The 20,065-nt window shown below is 47.1% G+C and overlaps 1 protein-coding gene across 1 annotated transcript; it reads left to right on the forward strand.

The window, feature by feature from the left end:
• Positions 1–1,807: 1,807 nt before the first annotated feature.
• Positions 1,808–18,391, forward strand: LOC130382343 (EMILIN-3). The gene is made up of 7 exons (XM_056590031.1): positions 1,808–1,841; positions 2,732–3,210; positions 12,693–12,815; positions 13,651–13,937; positions 14,615–14,961; positions 15,459–15,809; positions 16,102–18,391. Exons 2-7 carry the CDS (start codon positions 3,032–3,034, stop codon positions 17,245–17,247), a joined length of 2,433 nt encoding a protein of 810 aa, XP_056446006.1. The 5' UTR covers positions 1,808–1,841; positions 2,732–3,031; the 3' UTR covers positions 17,248–18,391.
• The last annotated feature ends 1,674 nt before the right edge of the window (positions 18,392–20,065 follow it).

Below are 20,065 nucleotides of genomic sequence, written 5' to 3' on the forward strand. Positions count from 1 at the left end.
AAAGAGCTAGATAGAGTCACTGAGGGGTTCAGGATGATAAAAAAGTTGAGGGGTCGGTTAAAAAAACATTTTGAGGATTTTTGTCCCTAGACATATATATATATAGGGTTAAGATTATAATTCACAAGGAGAAACAGAACATATAATCCTGCCATAAAGTGAAAAGGGGGAAATGAAAAAGCTTTGGAGAAGTTTTACGGTTTGGGATACATGACACTGACTTGTGTCAGGAGGACAATCTCAAGGGCCAGATATATTCAGCGCAGAAAAGCGTTTATTTTCTGTTGAATATATTTCTGTTGAATATATGATAGTGATCTACCTATGATAAGAACAATGTTAATCTGTAATTCTTCACAGATGTTGTACTAATACCATAAAGATAAAGAGACTTGGCATGGCAAAATTAGTGTTAGGAGACAGAAACCTATAAGATCATCACTAACATTTATAGCTCTTCCAGTTTCCTTCTCAATATCCTCCTTTTGGAACTTGTTAGCCTCTGGCCTTGTCAGCATGGATGTAGACATGATTAGATCTCTGTATTTTTTTAAAATAATGATTGTTTTCTCTGAAAGAAACAAAATCAAAAATCATCTCGGAAATGCCTCAGTTTAGCCTGTTCCTGTGCTTTTGTATGGTATCCATCACTGAATAAAACAATACTTCTTCTGAAACGCCAGCAGCCATTGAAAGACTGTGTTGTGTATAAGTTAACAGGTTACAGAGGAAAGCAGTTCAACCAAGTGTGTATGATGGTATTTCGTGGGAGCCTCCCCAGCCCTGTGCATTTGAAACCTTTGCCATCGCTCCTGTGAAGCAGTCTGGGACATTTCAGGCATCTTCCCTGTTGTTTGCGTGTGTGCTGTGTATTCAGGGGCCCGCTGTGTGTTTTCCTTTCACAATGACCGGTAAATGAAGAGTCAACAGTGGGGGCAAACGGGGGTCAGTCAACACCCAGGTGAGAAGAGACATCTTAGGGCAGCCGGCCAAACAAAGAGGGTCCTTGAGACAACTGTGTCTCTGCAAACCACTGTCTGGGCCCCACTGTCCCATGAAGACAAACACAAGCACACACACACACACACACACACACACACACACACACACACACACACACACACACACACACACACACACACACGCACACATGCACACATGCATACACACACACACACACACACACACACACACACACACACAAACACACACACACACACGCATGCACACACACAAACACAAACACGCAGACACAGACGCATGCATACACACACACACACACACACACACACACACACACACACACACAAACACACTGAATATTCAAAGATGAGCCGTTTTAATGGCTGCAGTTGCAAACAACTAGACATTTTAGTGCCGTTTTTAAAGTAGAAAACGTTTTTGAATAGTATGAATAGGCTGAAATAGGCTTTGTGTTTATACACACATTTGAGTGAACTACTCTCCTCATGGGCAAAGTAAGAGTTCAAACAAATCTATTCCATTACTGTATTCATTTTCTCCTCTTGACAATTTTCTGAATATTTGGAATAGTTTGGCAGTTAGTAGTTGGGGGACAGGGACAGGAGGGGGGGGGGGGGGGGGGGGGTAGATATAAACTGAAGCCTTGGTCTGGAATTCTAATGAGGGACTGTGGCGAGGAGGTGGTCCATTGTCTCTGGAGCGGTGTCGTCTGAGCTGGGCACGCCAGAGCCCTGCACACGGCACTGCACACTGGAAACCGCCCGCACCCCCCGTTTTGATGTACAGCTGCTCCCCTTACAAACTGAAAATAGTCAAAAACATTTCTGAGAGGCCTGCGGCGAGCCGACTGATTGAAGGTAGGCAACACATGAGTGGAGAGTGCGAGCGGGAGCGAGGGAATGTGACGCAGCGAGAGACGGAGGGAAAGAGAGAGATAAGAGAGTGATGTGAGACAGAGATTATGATGGGGTCGATCTGTTGGTAACAACCAGAAGCCTTTTCATGTGTATGCAATTCTGTGTGTGTTTCAGAGAGAGAGGACTTGAGCGAAAGACACATTATGGGCTGTCCCCCTGTATGCAGCGCAGTCTGAGCTGAGTTGGGGTGGGATATGTAAATGGGGGCTGTCTGTCTGCCGGCCCCTTCAGAGGCAGTGTGGGGTAGCAGGCTACTTTCTCTCCCTCTCCCTCTCTCGCTCTCTCTCTCTCTCACTTACACACAGACAAGCACACACACACACACACACACACACACACACACACCCACACACACACCGAAACACTCACATACACAGTGCACAGAACTTGGGGGGCTTAGCCTAGTCACCAGTTCTTAGACATACATACACACACACACACATACACATACTCACACGTTCACGCACACTGCAACACACAAATACGCACACACACACAAACACACACACGCACACACGTACACACACACACACACACGTGTTACTGAAGTGTGTTTGGTTCTAAAACTCACACTCTCACTCACTCACACACACACACACTCACACATAAACACACGCACACCAGCCCTGTATTTCCTTTTTCCCCCCCCTCATCTGGTCCTCTCTCTCCTCTCTCTCTCTCTCTCTCTCTCTCCTCTCTCTCTCTCTCTGCCCCCCCCCCCCCACCCCCGACCTCCTCCCCCGCCTCCTCCAGCACACCTTTGTGTTGTGTGTTCCTTGCCCCTCATGCCTTTTTTTTCCCCCACCCTTTTTTTTCCCTTCCTTGGATAGTTCTCCCCTCTCTCTCTCTCTCACTGTGCACTTGAGTGTGCTGCCGGAGAGCGAGAGCTGAAGACGTTCGGGGCGAGATGCTGCAGATCCTCCAGCTGTTTGGGCTCCACGCATCCCCCCGGGCCTGCTGAACAACAGGACCGCTCCGCACACACGGCGGGACCCCTCCAACACGTCCCTGCGTCCAGCCCGCCACGGCACCCACACACTCCTTGTCGATTTTCTAGCTTGAGGACTTTAAAAACCAAAAGCTGCTGTTCGTCGGGCACAAAGTGAAACTAAACCAAACCAGGGGCCGAGATGGGACGTCTGGTGGCGCTCTTACCCGCGGTGCTCCTCACGGCGTGGCTGGCCGCGGTGGACGGCAAAGGGACGTATTACGGAGGCCATGTCAACCCCTTCTATGGAAACCGATTCAACCTGTTCAAGGCTGGCGTCAACCCCCAGCTCATACCCAACAAGCCCATGACGCGTCACAAGTAAGTGTCCGAGAGCCTGGTCGTCTGGGGTCTGAGGCTGTCACAGAGTGGGGAGAGGGGGGGGGGGGGAGAGGGGGGGGGGGTTCATTTCTCTGCCAATAGAAATATATGTGTTTCGCATTTTTTTTTACCCCGGGCTTCCAAGTGAGTCCTCTGAGTGCTGGGGTATTGCGATCGGGGACCCCCGCCTCTGCACTGTATCCCTCCCACGGGCAGCACATGTCACTGGCCGATTACGAGAGTATGGCTTTGGTTAGCCGTTCTAGCCGGGGTTCACTCAGCGAGTCGTGAAGTGCCTCTCTGTTTTTCCTCTGGCCCCCGACACCAGCGGCCCCGCGCTGCGGTTCACACTTTAAACCATCTGCGGTCCAGGGTAAACATTAGCCTGTAGCGCCGCGACAATGCCACAGGGCATGGTTGAAAACAAAGCCATCCTTGTGGGCTTCGTGCTACAGGGGAGGGAAGGGGTGAAGGGGGTGCAGATCTGGCGACAGGAATATTGATCTGAGATGTGATGTGATGTGTGTGCGAGAGTGTGTGTGTGTGGGACTGAGTTAAAGACAGACGTTCAGCAGACTTACAGAGCAAGCGGGTACCCCTGGCCCAGAAGGGAGTGGTGCAACTCACCAGCTACGTAAAAGCAACAGTCCATTGGCAGACGTCAGGGTCCTGGGCAAAGATTGATCAATTCAGTTTTCAGCCAATAGCAACAATGGCTTCAAATGTACATATTTTTCCATTTTAATCAGTGAATCCAGCCCAATGAAAACACTATCGCTATTACGTGACAGTTAAACCAAATAAGCAGAGGAGGAATCACAATGCGATGTATTATTAAGTCGTGAAGCTACGTGATGAAACAGAGACTCGTATTTGCAGAGATTATTTTTGCCCTGAGGGTGGTGAGTGATATTTGGCCCATCAGAGCCGTCGGGTTCATGTCACTTTTCCATCCCATGACTCTCTTTGCTTGCCCTCCCCCACCAGAGAATGGCTTTGGTCTGCTGGGTCGCAGACTCTCCACGACCCAGCTCTGCCTTGCATGTAGGACCTCAGATCTGTAATGCTCGGACCTAAGACCTGTAATGGTAGAACCCCAGACCTGTAGTGGTACGACCCCCAGACCTGTAGTGATGGAACCCCAGACTTGTAGTGGTACAACCCCCAGACCTGTAGTGGTACGACCCCTAGACCAGTAGTGGTACGACCCCAGACCTGTAGTGGTACGACCCCCAGACCTGTGATAGTAGGACCCCAGACCTGTGATGTTAGAGAGACATCTACTCCTACCCAATGGTTCTGGGTTAAATCCCTAATGTTTGAGGTCCATCATTCAGCAAGATGCCTAACCCCTACCGACTCATTCATGAAAAATGATAAAAATGTCAACTCAATGTTTGAATAATAGTTTTATCAGCCAGATCGCCCAAAGCCAATTTCTTTCCAATTTCTCAATCACATTTTTCTATTGTTGTAATTATTGTATTGTATCTATTGTTAACATCCTCTATACATCACCACAACAATCTTTGATTTAAAGCGAAGTCCTTCATGGTAAACATTTCCTAAATATCTATGACCTGAACTAACATTATAACTATTCTTCTCTGATCCCCCCTCATTCACTTTTGCATACTCAGTCATCACCGTTTATCACTCTGCGTCTTAAGCGCTATATATATAGACTTATATTCCTCCCTTGGAGGTGTTAATGTGGATGCTACGTGTCGCATGAAGATGAATGTATGTGGGCAGCATGTGACAGTCTGGCACGAGACTGTTTACCTTGGCGACATTGGCGCCAACACATCTATTAATACCAGAACACCACACACACACGCACACACAAACACACACAAACACAGAAATACATACAAATATACACACACAGAGACACACACACACGCACACAAATACATACACATACAGACACACACACACACACAAATACAAACAAACACACACACACACGTTTGTGTTTACACACACACACACAAATGGACAAATATACACACAGAAATACACACACACACACACACACACACACACACAAACACACACACACCCCAATACACCTATGTGCCTTAATGGCTACCTCTCAGACGATCCCCCAAGGTCAAAGCAGCCCCCATGCAGTCCATCTTCTAGGGTTACTCTCTATTCCATGTCGGCAACCAGCAGGCTTCAACCATCTATAGTAAAACATATTCTTTCATATTTAGAGAGGGGAGAGGAGAGAGAGGGAATAGGAGTTTGTGGACAGTGTGTGTGTGTGTGTGTGTGTGTGTGTGTGTGTGTGTGTGTGTGTGTGTGTGTGTGTGTGTGTGTGTGTGTGTGTGTGTGTGTGTGTGTGTGTGTGTGTGTGTGTGTGTTTGGGGGGGGGGGGGGGTTAGTCATAACATTCTTCCATGAGACATCATGTTTGAGGTCACCCCCACAGTAGTGTTTGTGTGAGGTGACTTGACCCATGCTGGACATAGCTAGCCCCTAAGGGGGGGAGGTCTGTTCACACACAGCAGTGCACGACACATGAGCTCAGTTGTTGGTCTGCCTGCTCAGTGGAAATAGAAAGCGCACGATCGCACGTGTGCCAAAACGTGTGTGGAGGAGAGTGTGTTTGTTTTTGTGCTTTGCTTGCATGTGCACTCGCTTGCTCTGGGTTTTTCAGTTCTCTTTCTGGGTGTGCATGTGTGTTGAGGGGTGTGCATGACTCGCTACTTTTACTTTGTGCACTCCCAGTTGTGTTTCTTGATGATCTGTGTGTTTGTGTCTGTGTGTTTGTGTGTGTGTGTGTGTTTGTGTATGCGTGTGTGTTTATGTGTGTGTGTTTGTACTCATTTACAAGCGTGTGAAACCTAACGATGACATACCGATCACACAGTGTCAGTGGAAATAACAAGCCACCCACTCTTTATCCACCCTATTCTATTTACAATTCCACAGCTGTTGTGTTGTGTTACTCTCAACATTTGTCTATTATTGTTTTGTCTGATATTCAGCGATGGCATATGGCATATTGTAGTCACAGTCAAGTCAAGTTCAATGTTGCATTCAGCCACCGTGACATCTCATCATGTACAAAATGCCAATGAACTTACAACTTCTACCCGATCTGCAGTTAAAACCCATCTAAAAATCCACATGCCATGTTTAAGTTACTTGTGCTGTTTTTGTTTGCATTCTTAGTATATTCGGTTTGTTTTCCTGCGACCCAATATATTGATGCTCCTAGCCAAAACAAAACATTTTCTGAACGGCTTCTACGGCTTGATGAATTGGACACAGGTCAAGGGGGGTAAAGGTGACGGGGTTGGCGGAGATCAAGTGGGTCATGATGGAAGGAGAGCAAGCAGCCGATCTTCTGCTCAGGGTCACGACAGGCTGACGTCGACGACGGCTGCTCTTCTGTTCCAGATCTAAGGCTCTTGCTCCCCTCTCTTAGCCCTTACTTCTCTTTTGGATCCTACTTCAAAGTATCCGGCCTTTGACTCTGAGTTTGGTTTCACGAGTTTCAAACCTCACTCATTTAGTTGGTGAAAACAGCTAAATGGAACTGACAGTCAAATTTTTTTGAAAGTCAGTTATTAGCCTCCAAATCAGACTTTAGAGTAATTAAGTAGGACGGCTAGATCCCGATTATAAGTAGCCTGGCATTTCCTTGACTTAATACTGGTATTACAGTTTCTTAAAAAATCCTTCAGAACTTCTTACCCGGAGCAGATTTCTTACCTCAGGAAATGCCAGAGGATTATAACAAAGTTATTGGAATGGTTTTACTACTGGCAGTTTTGCTTCTTAGCATACTCCTGAAGAAAACATGACGACAGAGAATGGACATGACTATATCGGCTGAACGACAGATACAACGTCTGATCTACTCTATTCCTCTCACAACAGGGCAGGGTTTCCTATCCAAGTGATCTAAGTTCATCATCAGGTGTTTCAATCCCAAAATATGGTGTTCAACCTTAAAGCCTATAGCTATAGCCGTGGCTGGCTCTAAGTTGACCTCGTGCCTCCACCTGTCAGAATGATCCCTCTGGGTCCTGGGTCCTAGGGCTGGGAGTATCACTGCCCGGTTAATTAGCAGTAACAACAGTGTCAATCAACCTCGCACCCCGGGACTCGTGAGACCTGCCAGTTGGAGAGAAATAGAGTTTCATTAAAAACCCATAGAAGGAAACGGCGAGCCTCCTGGGAGATTTATTAGCCCACAGAAATGACGTTGCTATGTCAAATGACCTGTTATGGATTCCACGGTCCACCTTAAGGGACGCCCCCCCGGTCATAAATCTGTCCGGGCCGGCGGTATCGGGTCTGGGATCAAACAGTCTTGAACTCGCAGGTGACCAGCTGGGCAGGAGTGAAGGGGGGCGGGGCTTCATGGTCCAGAGCGTCAAAAGCACCAATCGCAACGCAGGACAAAGCAGTACTATAAGGGAGCAAATTGTGACGACAGAAACATCATGAACACGTGTAAGAAAGGCCATGAAATGATATAAGGATCCAAACAACTAACATAAGACAAATACAACAGGATGGTCCAACGCTACGAGAGAGTGGGGCATTTGGTTTTGACACTAGCAGCAAAGGGCGGGTCCAGAAGCAACAATATTATGTGCTAAAGCGCTCCATGTGAGCATCTTGAGATGGGAATGCTGCTGTTCCCAGGAGGGAACCCTGTGCTGGGATTTCTGAAGTGAAACTTTATACTGGAAATATTTACAGAGGGACCAGACCTGGAGTTAAAAAATGACACGGTCTGGAGACAGGCTTCTGGCATGGAGAGCCCTAGTGTTATGAAGGGGGGGGGTGGCATTACTCACTCTGAACAAGGACTGAGTTTATTTACCTTGATGGGTGACAAAGGTGGGCGTTGCCGGGAGGCTAGGGTGGGCTCATGTTTTGCTCAGCCGTTTCTTTTTTTTCCAAGTGCATTGTAAAAATAATATTAACGGTTGTTGAAAGACTACTAAAATTTGTTTAGTGGCTTTCTGATACCCAAAAACAAGTTTAATTCCAATCTCAGAGCACCAGATTATGAAAAGCAGATTATAAATGACTGATGACACAGGCTAGGAACGTATACAAAAATGTATATATATGTTGATGTATTCATTGATTGCATGTACCTTTATCTATCTTGTTTGTACTGGAACTGCACTGTTCTCTGTGGTTTCGTCACAGCCCGAGCTACAGACCCGATCTGAGAGATGAGCAACACCCTACCCCAACAGACCTAACCTAAACCAGTTGCATCTTGACAGATGAGGTGTGACTAACGCATAAAAACTACATTTCCCTGCCTTTTATTTTTTCCTTTCCCGCCGGCGTGTTGAATATCACCGGAATGGAATGAAATATCACCGGTGAAGACGGGTGTCAGTGCAGGAACGTGACCATCGATCATCTATATTCCTTTAGGGGTTACCATGAGCACCTTCCATCGCAGGCTAGCTAGGGAGTGCCAGGCTAGCCACAGGTGACCTCACCATAAGCCCCCACTGTGGATATACAGCACAACCCAATAACAGACAGAACGATGAGTAATCTGGTTACGTGCACGCCAAGACCTTGAGCCCTCACATGCATACATTATTGTTTACAATAACGCAAATGTTCAGATACGCACACATTTGCACATACACAAACACACACACACACACACACACACACACACACACACACACACACACACACACACACACACACACACACACACACACACACACACACACACACACACACACACACACACACAGCACAAGTGAGGCAGAGAGAGACAGGGAGAGAAAGAACACCTAAGCAACTGTTATTAATGTCTCTGTTCCTTTCTCTTGGTTGCATGTGACCACTTAATGCCCTTACAGATAGTTTCAGATGTCTGCCCTTGCCATGCTGTGAAGCTGACCTCTGATGCGGTGGGATCTCTGTCAGTGAGGCCCACGTGCTCCTGGAAATATTTTCTGTGTGTGTCCTCCATCATTGAGCTAATTCAAGCTAGAAGCTGTACTTTGGTGTTGGTTTCCACAACCCTCATAGTGTGCAGCTGTGCTGCTGGAGTGATCAAACTCGCATGTGGAAATGCTTGTCACTATAAAAATCATATTTCAAAGCATTCAAAACAATCTGTTTCAAATGTGAAAGCAGTGTGTGTCAGAATGCATTTGTGTTTGTTTGTGAATGTGTGTTTGTGCATGTAAACATGCTTATTTGTGTGTGTTTGTCTGTGTGAGTCTGTGTGTACGTGTACTCAGTTGTGCATGCTTGTGTGTGCATGCATACTGAATACACTTGTGAATGCATCTACTAGGCCACACAATTCAACCATAGGTTGCGCCTTGCCTACAGCTCATCACAACCATCCAAGTATGTCTGTGTCTCATTCAGTTCTCTTAGACTCCTATTCTGCCAGTGCACAGCACCTGACCCCTGGCAGCCCCAGACCCCAGTCTGTAGCATACAGAGAGAGAGGGTTCATCAAAACACTCTCACTGCTAAAGCAGCAAGGGCTCTGTGTGCTTAATCTCAGCTCCAGCACTCCTAATATGTTATAGCAGAACTTGTGGTCAGAGACGGCACAGAGCCTGGACCCGAACCCAGAAACTGCAAGGGGCGGAATTACGCTTTGTTATTTGTTTCCTTTCTACTGATGAAAACTCATTTGCGCAAGTGGATGAAGCTTTCTCAAGTGGACTTTAATAATGCCACGGCATTTTATTAGTTACAGTGACCGGTCGATACTGTCAGTGTTGATTTAATACCTTTACAGACAGATAACTATTGCTGACAGAGTTTCTGATTGTCAATTAGTCCCTTATAGATCCCCTCCTCCAGCAACACGATTGGTGTAAGCAAATATGAAGCAAAAGAAAAGTGAAACAAACCTGTTCCCCCAGGTTTGAGTGATAAAAGCGTGCTAAGATAGCATGATGGAGTGGAGCATTAAGTGTCTAGGTGCAAAAGGGAGTGAAAAGAAGAAATGTAGAAATATTAAGAGTGGGAGAGGAGCATTTTTTTTGGTACATCTGGATTCCTGCACACCATGCTGTCTGCTTCTGGTATGTGTGTGTCTATGTGTGTGTGTGTGTGCGTGCAAGTGCGTGTGTGTGTTTGTGCGTGCATGCATGCATGCGTGGCATTCTGTTGGTCTGAAGGTCAAAAGCTCTTCCCAGATGTGCACCTGTCAAACAAAAGGGATCAGTTTTGACTCTGCTGGTCATGTCAGTGTCAGACACACACACAGCTTGCTCTCCATCAGCTCTCAGACAGGTGCCTGAATGTGTCTGGTCTGGTAGTCGCACGGTGCAAACACATTGAGCCACTACCTGTGTTTTATGCTTTGGAAAGAAGCTATTAAATCTAGATTCACTAGACGCTCGTCGACCAACGCTTCACAGGAATGAAGATATTCACTGAATAACATTGAGTTAACCTTCGCCCTTTGCCACCCCAAGCCCCCCCCCCCCCACCCCCCGACCCACCCCACCCCCCAGCCCCCCCCCCCCCACCCCCCGACCCACCCCACCCCCCAGCCCCTTCTGTGTGGTGTTTATTTTTCAAGTGAAGTTCACTTCACCAAAACGTGACATGTGTCATGCTTGAGTACTTTAAAAACATCCAATAATACCACATCAAGTCACCACATTCTGGCTTACCACTTACGAGCACATGATTTGGCAACAGGTTGTCAGTCTGGTATGAAAGAGTTCAGTCAGACCGACCGCTGCCGCTGCTTCCAGCCCGTATTAACATGTGTCAACAACCTGCGTACACACATGCACACAAACATGCACGCGCAGACACACACATGCATGCACACAGATGCACGCACACTGATGCACACACACACACACACACACACACACACACACACACACACACACACACACACACACACGGGCACGGACTTGCACTCAGACACACAAACACCCCCACAAACACACACAAATAAGATCATATGCCTTCCTACACACACACACACACACACACACACACACACACACACACACACACACACACACACACACACACACACACACACACACACACACACACACACACAAACACACACACAAATAAGATCACATGCCTGCCCACACACACACACACACACACACACACACACACACACACACACACACATACACACACACACACAGACGGACTGCCCTATCTGCTAGCCCTTAGAACCTGTTGAGTTGGCATATTGGCCGCCCCCCACCCCACACTCCTCTATTGAAACACTCCTGTTTGTGCTGTAACAGCTGTGGAGTACTGCTAAGTGCTGAATGTGTTAGGGGACCCTCCCCTCCGAATGGGAGAAATGCTTCACATGTAAGTCTAAAGAGCACAGCGCAGTGCGTTCCCTGGGCTGCACACAGGGCCACGGAACATTTACCAGTTGCTATGACTGCACTGGCAAAAGAAGGGAGAACATGTGTGAAAGAGACACAGGGGCATGCGCATACACCGCACACCCAAATCCACAAAGAACAAACGCACACACACACACACATGCATGCACACACACACACACACACACACACACACACACACACACACACACACACACACACACACACACACACACACACACAAACACACACACACACACACACACACACACACACAACATGCATGCACGCTTGCACACACACAAGTACACACTTAGATACAGAAACACACACAAAAATACGTACATGCACAAAAACACACACGCACTCACACACCATCACACACCATCACACACCCATCCAGTCTGACGCAACAACAGAGCTGTAATAGTTATAATGGGGACGCTTTATGTGGCTTTGCACAAGCTCACACAAGCTCACGCTTCCAGATTGCAAACCGCTGTTGGATCGGCCTCAGATCCTTTATTGGGTTACTTACGGCGCGATTACAGCGGCCTGTAACCAGAATGATTCAACCACAAGGATGGTACTTGTACTAAGTCGACAAACACAACATTAGTAGTGCAAACGTTGAAAATAATGAAGGGAGGAGAGAGACAAGCAAGAGAATCAAAGGCACAAACACCAAGGCCGCAAAATAAGTCACGTTTTAACCACAGACAACACAGTGGTGCCAGAGGTCATGATGCTCCACCTGCAGCTAATCAAGCCTGATTAGCTTCACACTGATTATTCACTGGACAAATGCCCGGTATTGTTGTTTTCGGCCTTTCCATCCAACCATGTCAATTTGGAACTTCTTGATCTTTATTATACTGCCTTCATAAATATATTTACTTTTTTGTGGTGGGGGGCAAGTACTTTATCTTAAACGCAGGCGGAAGGGTGAACACAAGTGTTTGCCCATTGAGTTTCCAATTGAGTTTGAGATCATTTGTCCAGGCAGTTTTACGCCGTATAGGGTTTGGTGGATATATTTAATTACCTTTCATTGTTTTCTTTTAGCTAATATGTCCCACAGAAAAAAATACCTAACAGTGCCTTTGCTCATCGTGTTCCTTCCAGAAACCACTGTGCCTACGTGGTCCAGAGGAACATCACGTGCACCATGCAGGACGGAGTCGCCACCTACGTGAAGGCAGAATACACCACCAAGTGCATCTGGGGTCAGAAGTGTCCGGTGGTCATGTAAGAGTGAAGAAAAACCCTAATGTCTGAATACAAATGTATATTAAATTGAGAAAGACTTCATTGTGCAGAATTCATTTAAGATATCATTTTTTAAGAAACACATTTCTGAGTCAATGATTTACCTTACCATGTTGTACGCGCCTTTCAACCCAAGCTCATTACGCGTTTTAAAAAGAAGCAATGCATATTTGCTGCCCTCTAGTGTCCACGGTGTTTACTTTGGAAAAGATTTTGCCCTGCGGAAACATCTGTGATTATCGGTGGTGATTATCAACAGAGTGAAACCTGGGAGAGTCAGCGTTAATGCATTGCTGCATTGCATTAACTAATTATTGTAAGCGTCTTAGAGTACCATATTAAGCGCTATATAAATTGTATTTATTATTATTATTATTATTATTGCTATCCCTGTAAAAGCTATAGGCCTACACAAACAACTTATATCATTTTCATCCCTGTTATTTTCTTCTTCCTAGGAATAAATGGATAAGTATTGAAATAGGCATGTTTGAATTGTGACCTGATTGTTGTTTAAAATAACTAAAGCAAGATAGATACGCAGCCACAAGCCAAAATACTTTCTATATAATTGAAGATTTTCTATCTAATTTAATATAAAATCTAGTTTGAATTTGGTGTCTTTATCTCCCTCTAATCTACAGTTAATCCAATGGATTAACCGAAGTAATGGGATCTACCCATTGCATCTTTACTTATTCTCCCTGGATCAGAGCTCTTATTGAATCCATATAAATGCACAAAAGCTACGACTATGAATACAAACTTAAAGTGTGTTTAGGCTAACTGGTTGCCTTCTCCATGTGCTCTGCAGGTACCGGACCTTTTACAAGCCCACATACAAGGTCGGCCACAAGACCATTACTGAGCTAGAGTGGAGGTGTTGTCCGGGATTCTCTGGTGAAAACTGTCACGATGGCTCCACACCCCTGCCTGACGGCACATTGCCCCCATCCAAGGGAGCTGTTCCCCCTCACCGACCAGGTCTGAGGGGCTACCCCCATGGTCCAAGACCAACCGAGGACCACAAACCTGGAGAGGGCCAGATAGAGCCAGGCAGGCCCATCCCCAGCATACATGGCAATGGGAAACCAAACCAAGGTGAGGACATAGGGATGCTTTCAAAACAGTCCTATTACTTACAAACTACTTTGTAGCAATATAATAATGTATTTATTCTATTTAGTTTAAGAATGCCTGATTCTGATTGGCTGGGAGGAGGGCATTAATGTATTTTGGTGAAATAGCAGTGTAATAAATTCCTACAGTTTTACAATTTAGCAAAGCCTTTTTTAAAGATGCATCCTGCCCAGGGATGCCTACAAGTCGGCTGCGGACAATGGTGATTGAACCCAACAACTTTTGGCTTGGATTTTAGACCCTTGTCACTACGTTCCAAATAAACGCCCACCATCTCACCTTTTGTTCTCTGTTTCCGTCATGACCTCGGCCTCTTTCTTTGACCATTGTCTCTGTCTCTGGCCTCTGTTTCTGTATTTGACCCCTGTCTCAGTATTTGACCTCTGTCTCTGTCTTTGACCTCTGTCTCCGTCTTTGACCTCGGTCTCTGTGTTTGAACTCTGTCACTATCTTTGACCTCTGTCTCTGTCTTTGATCTCTGTCTCTGTCTCTGTCTTTGACCTCTGTCTCTGTCTTTGACCTCGGTCTTTGACCTCTGTCTCTATCTTTGAACTCAGTCTCGGTCTCTGACCTCTGTCTCTGTCTTTGACCTCTGTCTCTGTCTTTGACCTCTGTTTCTGTATGTGTCCTCTGTGCAGGCAGCAGGTTTGGGGGGTCCGGGGTGAGCGGCGAGAGGCTGGACCGCATGGAGGACAACCTGCGGCGCCTGACCCAGGGTCTGGACACCCTGAACGGGATGGTGGTGAGCCTGGAGGACCGCATGCGGACCTCCCTCAGGGAGGACACCACCAAGATCCTCAGCACCCTCCTCGCCAACTCCCCCCGGCTGGTGGACTCCTCCGTGGGCTTAGGGGTGTTCCCCGAGGGGACGGGGGGCCGGCTGGACGGGGTGGAGGGCTTCGCCGGCCTGGGAGACCTGGAGGGCCGGGTCACAGAGGTGAAGAATGAGCTGCGGGCCAAGGCGCACGTCCTGGAGGAGATCCAGGTATGGCGACATGCTGCCTGTGTACTGGGGTAATGCTATCGTGTAATGATCGTTTAATGATGTCTATGTTTTGGCTCTATCAATCAATCCTTTTCATTCAACCTAGTTCAAAAGGTCTGTGGGCTTGTAGATCATGAATGGATAGTGTGATGATTTATTAGGCTATGAATAAACTCTGATAGAGACAGTTGATTGGTTGTGAACAGCGTGAACAATAAAACTAATAGCCTTTTTGAAATGTTAGAATCCTTTTCAATACATTTACCATGAACGTTGAACATTTATTTAACCTTTATATTATTCAGTCAATTTATTTATTTCATTATTGGGATCTACAAGTTAAAAAATGCACCTTGATAAGTCTTTCAATTTAAGTTGGAAAAAGCTGATGAATTTTGTAAAAGTTGAGAACACGGACCGGAACCAATGAACTCCCATTGTTAAAGCTAGGAGATGGCTGATTGAGCCGTGTTTGATCTCCTCCCGTGCCTCCACAGGGAATGGTTCTCGGACACGACGGCCAGCTCAAGAGTCTGATGGAAGCGGCGAGCGGGAGGCCCGTCCCGGGGTCCAGGGCCTCCGTCCTCCTGGAGGAAATCCTGGACGCCAAGTTGGCGGGTGTGCGCGCCGACATCCTGGACGGCTTCGAGAGGCGACTCACGGGACTGGAGAGCCACTGCGACGAGAGGATCGTGGCGGTGCAGAGGCAGTGCCAGAGGGAGCACGTGGATGGCCAGGAGCAGATGCAGCAGTCCCTGGACGGCAGGGAGACGGGCATCAGGGAGGAGCTGGGCACCCTGCAGGCTCAGATCCAGGGTCTCACTCTCACCGAGAGCTGCTGCGGACAGGTAGCTACGCCGCTCAGGTCCACCGGGGGCATACATGTGTAGACACGATTCTTGAAATTGCCATTTGTTTGTTATTATTTGGGAAAGCTGCAATGGAAACATTTGTATGAAATTACAGGACACCCATGTTTTTTAATTTTAGGGAGATAAAGGTCATTAGATTCAACCGTTGAACCTAACTAGTGATTATAAATGCAATAATCGAGCATCGATAATGGCTATGTTTAAATGAGCCATCGAAGAATGCTGCCGTGATGAAGCCGATTGATATGGACCTGAACTATCCCTGCAGGTGAACAGCCTGTCCCGTCGCGTGCTCCTCCTGGAGGAGTCGGTCAAGGGTCTGACCGAGTCCCAGAGGCAGCTGCAGACGGCCCTCAGCGACCACAGCGTCCACGTGGAGACCCTCATCGAGGCGCGCCTGGTGGACATGGAGGGCCGCCTGAACGCCACCGACGGCGGGCTGGACGGCCTGGCCGCGGTCCCCGGGGGTCTGGACGGCTTCAAGACCATGCTGGAGGAGAAGCTGAAGACCCTGGAGGAGAGGGTGTTTGTGGCCGTGGAGGAGCTCAGCAACGCCACCGCGCCCGCCCTGCTGGAGGGCCACGTGGTGCCGGCGCTGGAGACGGAGATCGAGTCGGTGCGACGCAGGGTGGAGGGGGACCTGGACGGCCTCCAGAAGCAGCTGATAGACCTGGAGCTCCTCTGCACCTCCTCCTGCTCGCCCTCCAGCCCGGTGGCGGCGGGCGTGAGCGGGGCCCAGGCGGAGGAGGAGTGCGGGGAGGTGGAGAAGAAGGTGAGCGGCCGCCTGGACACGCACTCTGACCAGCTGGACCGCCTGAACGGCACCCTGCGGAACCTGCTGCTCCGCATCGCCCAGGAGGAGACGGAGGGCTCGGTCCAGGGGGAGATCACCCTGCTCAAGGTCAACATCAACTCTGTGAACCGCACGCTCAAGGGCCTGAGAGACTCGGTGAGCTACATCGCTAAGGAAGTGGGTCACGCCAACACGACCTGGGAGCAGAGGGAGAACCAGCTGTCCAACCAAATGCTCGGCATCGCCCGGCTGGTCGGCCACCAGGCCACCGCCTTCGGGGCGGGGGAGAGGCGACTCGCCCAGCTGAAGGGGGAGCTCGTGGCCCTGAGGAGGAGGCTGTCCGGGGAGCTTCAGGGGTGCAGGAGCTCAACGCTGGGTGTTCAGAAAGAGGTGAAGGACGTAGACAGCCGGGTGAGCCAGGTGGAGGGCCAGTGTTCCAGCCTGGGAGAGCTGGCGGAGCACCTGGAGAAGATCCGGGCGGAGCTGGAGAGACACTCGGACTCCTACCTGGCCCAGGTGAGCGGCACTCTGTCCGACCACTCGGAACAGCTCGCCGAGCTAAAGGGCGAGATCAAAGACTGTGCGGCTAACGTGGCGTCCAATCAGAACGGAGACAAGTAGCATCTTTGTTGCGGGACAAAAAAAACATGTTTCTTCTCTTTCGGCTCGAGAGAATTCAACAGCCTTTCTTCAACTCTCTTCCACCCTGTCTGCATAGATACAAATCAGCCGGGCCAGTGAAAGCCAATGCCTATAAGCCCCCTGGCCTAGACTGCCCAGCTGTCTTGGGTTTCAGTTCAGTGAATTGATAGGAGGGGGAAGACAATGGAAGGCAGACACAAACAGATTTGGGAGAGACACCCTATGGTTGTATAGCTGGGTGTATAGCTTTTACTGGAGTTTTTATTCAATAGGGCATTTGTCATGTTTTCCTTTGATCGTCTATGTTTTGTTTTCATTCGTTATTTGTTTTCAACTTTTATTTTAACTTATGTGAAGCAAATGCTATGTTAAAATGTTAAACTGTTTCTATTAAAGACGTTTGAAATAACACAACAGCACGAATGCTATGGAACTAATAAGCTGCTATGGGTTTGTACTGGCAAGCACACTCAATCCTTTAAACATACTGTATGTCAACTTGGTGCTATGCATTTTTATAAATCTTTGTTTACCACTTGTATAAAATTGAAAAATTATTTCTCTGTTGACATATTGTGTCATTCATGCAAAGGCATATTTTTTATTTGTTAGTTTCCAAACTCACCAACAGGGGACAGTGGAAACACATTTGCATGGTAGGAGGCAATTGTATTGTAATCCAACAAGCTGGAGTGCTGTGCATTATTTTTGACTTGAATGTATGATGTTGCACCCGTGCAGACATGACAATAGACATGGAAGTAGACACTTTAACGTCACTAAATGGTCAAAACAAAGACTTTGAGTTCTGATATCCATTGTCGGCATGATGAATAAATCCAACATTTCATAAGGACTGTGGTTGAATAATGATGCACGTACTACTTAAAAGATGCTAACTAATGCTTGTTTGTATTCACTGCACATAAGTATCTTGGTTTAGACTCATCCATGGTCGATCTGAAAAGGCGTAAACGTGATTTACGACTGATCGCCAATGCTGTCATAATCGGGAAGCAGACGCTGCAGAATTCCCAGAGCATCAGCATATAGTTTGCAGTGGGAGCATCCCTCTTTGATTAGAAGTGTCTGACAGTTAATCATAGAGCCCGGGATTGTCGAAACCCTACAGAGAGTACAGTAGACTGGTTTGGAGAGTGATCACATGGAGTTAGTGCTGAGAATGCGGAAGGATCAGATCTGAAAGCCATTCTGACTCAGAATTCTGACTTTGAGTTATCTATAAGCTAATGATTACGTGAAGGGAATTTTTCCTTTGTGAAGAATAAGGGAAATCTTTGATAAGGGGGTGAATCATTAAGGGTGTATATATAAGAGCCCTGTTTAAGATGCTATAGTTATAGGTGTGTTAGGGTTAGGGTTAGTGTTAGGTTTAGTTTAGTGGCAGCTAGGGGAAGCATACTCCTTCAGGTGATTCTTTACCTTCAGGTAAAATAATCAAGTTTATATGACTATATACAAATAAAGTCTGGCTCAATGGGCCCACGTCGCAACGATTAATTAGCTCCACCTGTGACACTTACAGCATTAAAGTGATGAACCCATTAATGCATAAATAGTAATAGTATATAATTCAATAATATAATATATATTGTTCTGAAATGGGCCATTCTGCTTAATGAATACTTTTACTGTTGGTACATTATTATATTTGATGCTAATAGTTTTACACTTTTTGCCTTTACAATATTTCAACAGTTTTGTCTAACTACAAATAGTACATATTCAACCACACAGGCTATTATTAAGTGAAATGTGCTGTGACTGTTTCAAGTTCTCTGTGTCTACCTGAGTTCATATCGATTTCTGACCAATCAGGGCATCTCTACCCCGATTGGTTCGGAGAATCCATCATGCCTATCAGTCGCAGATATGCAAATGAAACATTTCTCATCTATCTCATTACAACTCTACAATATTATACCGACATACGCTGTAATATAAGCAACCTAAATTACAATTTAGGAAAATTAATAGAATATATATTACCCTATTCTTTTCAACTCAAAACAACAACAGACTGTAGTGCAGCCCATTATTGCTGAATGGTAAGCTTGGGGACAATGGGGAGAAGGATGTTAATACAGCAAGGCAGGGGGTGTGGGGGTGGGGGGTGTTGGAGAGTGAGGGGCAGAATGGGACAAACTATCCGTCAGTATGCGGGCTGAGGGGAAGATAACAGGAAAACTGCTGAAACGACAAACAAGAAGTGGATCAGGACGAGAAGTCATCAAAGAGAAAAAAAGATGAGCAGAGACAAAGGACGGCGGGGGCGGGGCTGAAAGTGGGCTGAGGCGGAGATGTGGTTCGGCTGCGGTGAGTGGTGTGTGTGTGTGTGTGTGTGTGTGTGTGTGTGTGTGTGTGTGTGTGTGTGTGTGTGTGTGTGTGTGTGTGTGTGTGTGTGTGTGTGTGTGTGTGTGTGTGTGTGTGTGTGTGTGTGTGTGTGTGTGTGTGTGTGTGTGTGTGTGTGTGTGTGTGTGTGTGTGTGTGTGTGTGTGCGGTGGTGGGGTTGTATGTGCTTGATGGCTTGCAGGGCATGCAGCCAAGTTATTGAAGTTCTTGGCCACGGTAGAAACATATGAAACGCAACGCTGTCACGCCCCGCCCGCCAGCATGTCTTTGCTGTTGTGGGCGTCATCAGGAAAACGAGGTACGCCTGTGCACCGAGCCCCAAAACGTCTACATGTGTTTGCCACAGCACCGTTTTAGATGTGTCAACCCCATACCATGTTAAGATATAATATATATATATAGATATCGATATAGATTTTGTTAT

Source organism: Gadus chalcogrammus, chromosome 1, assembly GCF_026213295.1.
Source record: "Gadus chalcogrammus isolate NIFS_2021 chromosome 1, NIFS_Gcha_1.0, whole genome shotgun sequence".
In the NCBI taxonomy this organism is placed as follows: domain Eukaryota; kingdom Metazoa; phylum Chordata; class Actinopteri; order Gadiformes; family Gadidae; genus Gadus; species Gadus chalcogrammus.

Excerpts from the sequence above, each read along its gene's own strand:
- LOC130382343 (XM_056590031.1), top strand. The coding sequence starts at position 3,032 with ATGGGACGTCTGGTGGCGCTCTTACCCGCGGTGCTCCTCACGGCGTGG. Across the intron at positions 14,962-15,458 it reads ACGTCCTGGAGGAGATCCAG|GGAATGGTTCTCGGACACGA; the intron begins GTATGGCGACAT and ends GTGCCTCCACAG. Across the intron at positions 15,810-16,101 it reads CCGAGAGCTGCTGCGGACAG|GTGAACAGCCTGTCCCGTCG; the intron begins GTAGCTACGCCG and ends CTATCCCTGCAG.